General features: G+C 39.0%; 1 protein-coding gene across 1 annotated transcript in view; it reads left to right on the forward strand.

The window, feature by feature from the left end:
* Window positions 1–4,801, forward strand: part of LOC144773208 (beta-1,3-galactosyltransferase 2-like) — a 47,760-nt gene extending 42,959 nt beyond the window's left edge. Inside the window, exon 2 of the mRNA XM_078658104.1 lies at window positions 3,196–4,801. Coding sequence (XP_078514230.1) covers window positions 3,258–4,226 — 969 coding nt within the window. The 5' untranslated portion in view covers window positions 3,196–3,257 and the 3' untranslated portion in view covers window positions 4,227–4,801. The remainder of the gene's footprint in view (window positions 1–3,195) is intronic.
* Window positions 4,802–6,000: the final 1,199 nt, after the last annotated feature.

Here is a 6,000-nt window from a genome sequence, read left to right on the forward strand (position 1 = left end):
TTAGCCATTTCTGACCCGGTCACTTGGACAGCATAGGCAGAGAAATCTGTTATTGCATTGAAACACCAGTTTTGGCCCCTGCCCCAACATTAGGCGTGATTGACTCTATTAAACTGCTTACCCTCTATTGTCATGAGAAAGATTCCTTTCCAATGGGAGTCTTGACACAGAAACATGGGGATTAGAACCACCCAAATGCCTACTATTCCACTATAATGGATAGTTTAGCTGTAGTTTTTCCATGATGCTTGAAAGCTGTTGCTGCAGTGGCTGAATTAGTGCAAGTGGCAGAAAATATTGTTCTTGGTGTTCCCTTACCAGAATAAGTTCCTCATACTGTAGTGTCATTATAACTGAAAAATAAAAGACAGAACAGTACTACTGCTGGATTAGCCAAACATAAGTTGATTCATCATGCATGTTCCATCATCATAATACTCTTTATTTCGTTGAAAAAAAACATAAATGAGATGCATAATACAAAATATAATATCTGTCATAAATTTAAAATTCAGTTAAAAGCTTGAGACATACACATCTGGATCATTTATAAGACAAGAGTACACAGTCAACAGACCAGGGGTTAGCCTTTCTTAATCCATAAAACGGATCAGCAGCACCCCCTCCCCCCCTCCCAGCGCCTTGAAAATCTCGATTATAAGTAGTTGGCCAATATAAACCATGATTGATTGATTTATTGATAAACGCAGCAGGGGAGAGGAGACTGAACTTCATTATTCTTTTTTTTGTCCGGGATATTACAAAATCAGACATAGATGGCTGGTCCAATAGTGCAGGAACCTAGGCACATAGCACTGTAAAGAAGCATTCAGGCTCCTAAAATACAATACTGAACTCCATTTTGTTTATGCTGTATCCCAATTTCTAAGTTCTATATGGTGGGCACGAAAAGTCTTCTTAGGATCCAGTAACGGATCTAATATTGACGAGTCTTTTTATTCTCTTTAAGCTAATGTTATCCATTATTAAATGCTTTATAAAGAAAGCTGGCAAAGATATGCAAGAAATACAGTAAACCGTGATCAAGCAAATGTTAGAAATACAGAAGGAACAGGAAATTGAAGAAAATAATGAAATAATGGTAATCTTTGCAATCTATGTAATTTTTCAATGTATCAAATGGGGGATCGTGGAAGTAAACATTACAATACAGCGCTGCATTCTCTATTGCTTTTTTGTTTTCTCTTTTAATAATTTACTGAGTTACTTTGCTATATTACTTCAACAAAAAAGAGGGGGGACCAAGGAGCTTTTACAAGGTCCAGTGTCCATGCTCCATAATTGAATATGTATACCAAAAAGGGGACACTGTTCCTAATGCAAGGTGCAAAAAGTCACCCATGCATAGGGGTGAAAAAAGTCACCCATGTGAGGAAAAGGAAAGAGGAATAAGAAACAGAAATCCTAGGTGAAGGGCCCCACCAATGATAGGGAAACCATTGTGTTGTCCTCTGTTGCCCTCACACACCTCAGAAGGTGTCATGCTTCATCATTGGGCAGTTGCTCCTCGTAGGGCCGGCGCTGCAATTCCCTACGGGTCCCCCGAAGGGTCTCTTTATCGGAGGACAACACAATGGTTTCCCTATCATTGGTGGGGCCCTTCACCTAGGATTTCTGTTTCTTATTCCTCTTTCCTTTTCCTCACATGGGTGACTTTTTACTTTGCTATATGAAAAATGTTAGACATGTTAGTGCTACATTCAGGTTTGAAGGATGTGGTTCGGAACAATAGACTGGACAGCAACCTGCAGAGATATAGGAATCAAGTTGCGCAAGGAAGAGTGGCAGCTGACACTGGTGACAAATAACCACTGTACAGGTATTCTGAGAGACAATGGAACAACAATTCTGGGAAAATAGGAAGGAGAGGGGACTGGTCCGCAAAACAACTGATGTCCTAGAGCATAAGGTCATATGGGTTGCATTTCAGCAAAGCAACATGCATTTTTAAATTTCAGGCCAGTGAGATCGAGTTGGACCGTGGTCAAGGAAATGATTAGTTAACAATGAATTATTCATATCCAGAAAATGGAAAACATATTTTACTGCCACACTGATGTAGAGTTCCTTGTTCTTAAATAACAAATAATAATCAATTTGAAGGGTGATGTGGACATGCACATCATGTATTTAGTAATGAAACAGAACTAGTGCGACATGTACTTGATGTTTATCAGCTGTGAAAACTCATGTTTTTTCTATTGAGAATTTGAGAATGTATAAAAATGTTAATGCTTCAGTAATTGAGAGAGCTCTTAGAGTGATTCTTACCAGAATGAACTCCAATGACCATTGCAGTTTTTATTAAAATACTTCATGCTGTTACCAGAGGACTCCTGAAATGTATTGAGGGAGGAAGATGTTGTTTTCTTCTACAGCAGTTGTGTTAGTTTATAATTACTGGTGGCTAGCAAAGTCTTAACTAAGTAGTAATAAGAAGATTAGAGGCAGTGTTTTTATACATGTAGTGCAGGCTTTTCATTTTATAAACACATAGTAGGTCATCTATGACAATAGAAATGCTCAACATCTCCCCGAACCAGAATTGCATTAACCATATGTTGTAAATTGGTCTTAACCAAATTTAAATTATGCTTCTGTCATACAAGTAATTTCAGGAATTTTGTATTACTCTTGTTTCATGAAATTCTCAATATTATGCCATATTGCATAATTTTGCGGAGTTCGTAGTGCAAATTTACAGCAAATGCACAGGAAAACAGCTTTTGTTCACAATGCTCTTCTTTAAATGCATCTTCACACCAGAATTTGCCACAAGGATGCATTTGACACTAATATTTGACTCAAAATGACAGAATTTTATTTTGTGCAATTTTGCCATATTTTCACATAATTACGCAAAAGTAGATCATGCCAAATTTTACACATCCCTAATTTTTTTAAGGAAAATGTTTCCATATATATTGATTAAACATCCACAGTGATACAGTGCATGGCATTCTGAAACAAAGCGCCTAGAGTTAGAGTTTGACAGATTGCCTAGTCCATCAAACCGTAGCAGATATCCTCATTTCCCAGAACCATTATTTCTCAGCAGCAGCAAGCCTCATCTGCGCCTTTTGGAAAATTGTGCTCTGCTGCTTGCTTGTATTATATCTGAATGCCTGTCTTTGTTCTTCCTTTGTAACACTTTTTTCTTTTTGTGCACTGTAGATACACCACCAACCTGAAGCATTCTGACAGAAAAGGGAAAAAGGAGACTGTGTCAGTAACAAATGCAAGAAATGTTCAAAAAGGTCTACATCGGAGTGGTTATGGTTGTCTCATTTTTAGTTAGCTGGCAAAGTTACAGTATATATAAAGCCAAATCTTTAAGTACACTATTTGTCACACCAAAAGTCGAGGTGCCGATGGAACCACCACAGAAGAAGTTTTTATTCCTTTTTGATGAGGCTCACAAGTGCGTGGGCCGCACACCATTCCTATTGCTGTTAATACCCTCCATACCAGAAGAAGCTGCCACCCGGGATGTAATTCGGAAGACGTGGGGTAACGAGACATTGATGCCTGGCGTTGACATCATGAGGATGTTTCTTCTTGGTGCTCCTCAACCACCTGCCGTCTTTGCAGCTAAGCAGGCCTTGTTGAGGAATGAGAGTGCTACATTTGGAGACATCATACAGCAGGACTTCATGGACACATACAACAACTTGACCTTGAAGACCACGATGGGCATGGAGTGGATGGCCACCTATTGCCCCAATGCCACCTATGTCATGAAAATTGACTCCGACATGTTCTTCAATCCATTATTCCTGGTGAACCATCTTCTCCAGCCAAACCTTCCTGCTAAGAAGAACTACTTCACTGGCGCTGTCATAAGGCAGGCCAGGCCTTTTCGTAACCAAAAATCAAAATGGTTTGTGTCAAGCGATGTCTACTCCAAAGATGTTTACCCCACATACTGCTCAGGAACAGGGTATGTGCTTTCAGGTGACCTGGCTGCAAAGATTTACCACATTGCTCCTGAAGTGACACCCATCAACATGGAGGATGTATTCATGGGATTGTGCTTAGAGAAACTGCAGATACAGATCGCCAATTCCCCAAATTCTATCTTTAATATGTATCGTATAGGGTATGAGCGGTGCAAGTTTACCAAGTTGATCACAGTGCATCATTACACAAAGGAGGATATTGAACATCTCTGGCCAGATTTTGTGGATGCACTAAAGAGCTGCTGAGCTTTGCACAAACAAAAACCAACTGGAGGATACTATTTTGGCCAAATATGAGACCTCAAAAAGCCATGCCAAACTAAAGGAGTTAGAAGAATCTGCATGTAGGCTCTTACATTTGGACATCAGCTGGGCAGATTAAAAATTGCACTTTCAATGAATTACTTATAGGTTAATGATGTATGCACTTTCAGGGAGATTAGACAACACAACAATATTGGATGGAAATCGTCAAATCAAACTGAACATTGGTATCTGCTCAGAATGAATTTCAGCAGTCTTGGCCACACACTAATACGGACAATCCAGCCTGAATCACCAATCCGTGCTGAATGAGTACAATGGCCCCCAAGATGTGTTTCAGCCATTCTGTGCTTCATCAATGAAGTGCATCAAGGAAGACTCTGTACATAAGTGATGGATGGAAATGCTTGAATTCATTTTAAACACAGATAATTAATTACTCAGGGTTCATTTGATTCCATCATTTTTATTCATTTGTATGGTTGGAGAAAGGATCCAATCATATCAATTAGGTCCTCCCTGAAAGGGGGAGGTTAAGAATGAACTGATACGCTATATAGGCCATACTGAACCGGATCGCAAGCAAACCCAGACATATGTCAATTCCATTGCCGCACCTTACCGAAATGTGGCATGAGCTTGAGAGATATGTGTTGACATACATGTGTCACTTAGGTTCACTCATTAAGACAGCACACATAAGTGATGAATTGAAATGCTTGATCCTGTCTAAATCGCTGGCAATGACCAAAGGACAATCCATTCCATAATCTAAGTTCATCTGTGATATTACAGATAGGGACCAACTATACAAAATGTTCTTGGCCCCTTTCCTATGGGAACCATCCAACTTAATCGCTAGCCCATCTTCCCCTCTAAAAGGGATCACAAGCAATCCCTGGCATAATTCAGTTTTATTTGGGCTCACTAGTGATGTACAGCTTGAGCAGCAGCAGCTAGGGACTTTTCAAGGCTGTGTGATATAAAACTTGTGGGTGAGTGTGACTTAGTGAGGGAAGCGAGTGATGCCACTGATGTTATAGGGGTTCGCGAGGAGGGTCATTTTGAAGCTAATTTTGTTAAATAATATAAGGAAAAAACAATAAGCAATTCTGAAGGTGTAGTCTTAAAATACTTTAAATCCTGAAAGAGTGCCCCATACATTGCAGCATTACATATTTTAAACAGTTAATGTAGAGTGCAAATTGTTAAGGTTCATGGGGCTAGATATCCAAAAGTAGGAATAGTGATTACCTAATTGCAATTTTTTGCAAATTGCAATTATGAAATCACTATTCCTATTGTATAAAAATCTTTTGAGTTTCATTACTCATCGCAAAATGACCTACCTCATAAATATTAATGAGGTAGGTACCAATTTGTTACCCAATGGGATTCGCTGTCATTACAGGGATGGTGGCCTGATGGGGTCAGCAGACCACTATGGCTGTGATTGCTTTTAAATAAACCAATCTTATTTTTTTTAACACAGCCTGTTTTTCTTATAAGAAGCTTTGAAGTTTCATTTTTTAAGTGAGGCAGTGGACCATTGCATGCTCTTAAAAAATATTTTTCCAACCGGTAAATTGCAAATGCTAAGCAATTGAGTTTCAGTTGCAAAACATTTGTATATACCATTCCAATTCGGTATTAGGAAGGGACACTCTCAGCACACCCCTTCCAAATACCGAATCGTAAAATCCAAATTGTGATTTGGTAGCAAGTTACCAAAAATCAAATTGAATTTTGTACATCA

The sequence above is a fragment of the Lissotriton helveticus genome, chromosome 1_1 (assembly GCF_964261635.1).
Source record: "Lissotriton helveticus chromosome 1_1, aLisHel1.1, whole genome shotgun sequence".
Classification (NCBI taxonomy): domain Eukaryota; kingdom Metazoa; phylum Chordata; class Amphibia; order Caudata; family Salamandridae; genus Lissotriton; species Lissotriton helveticus.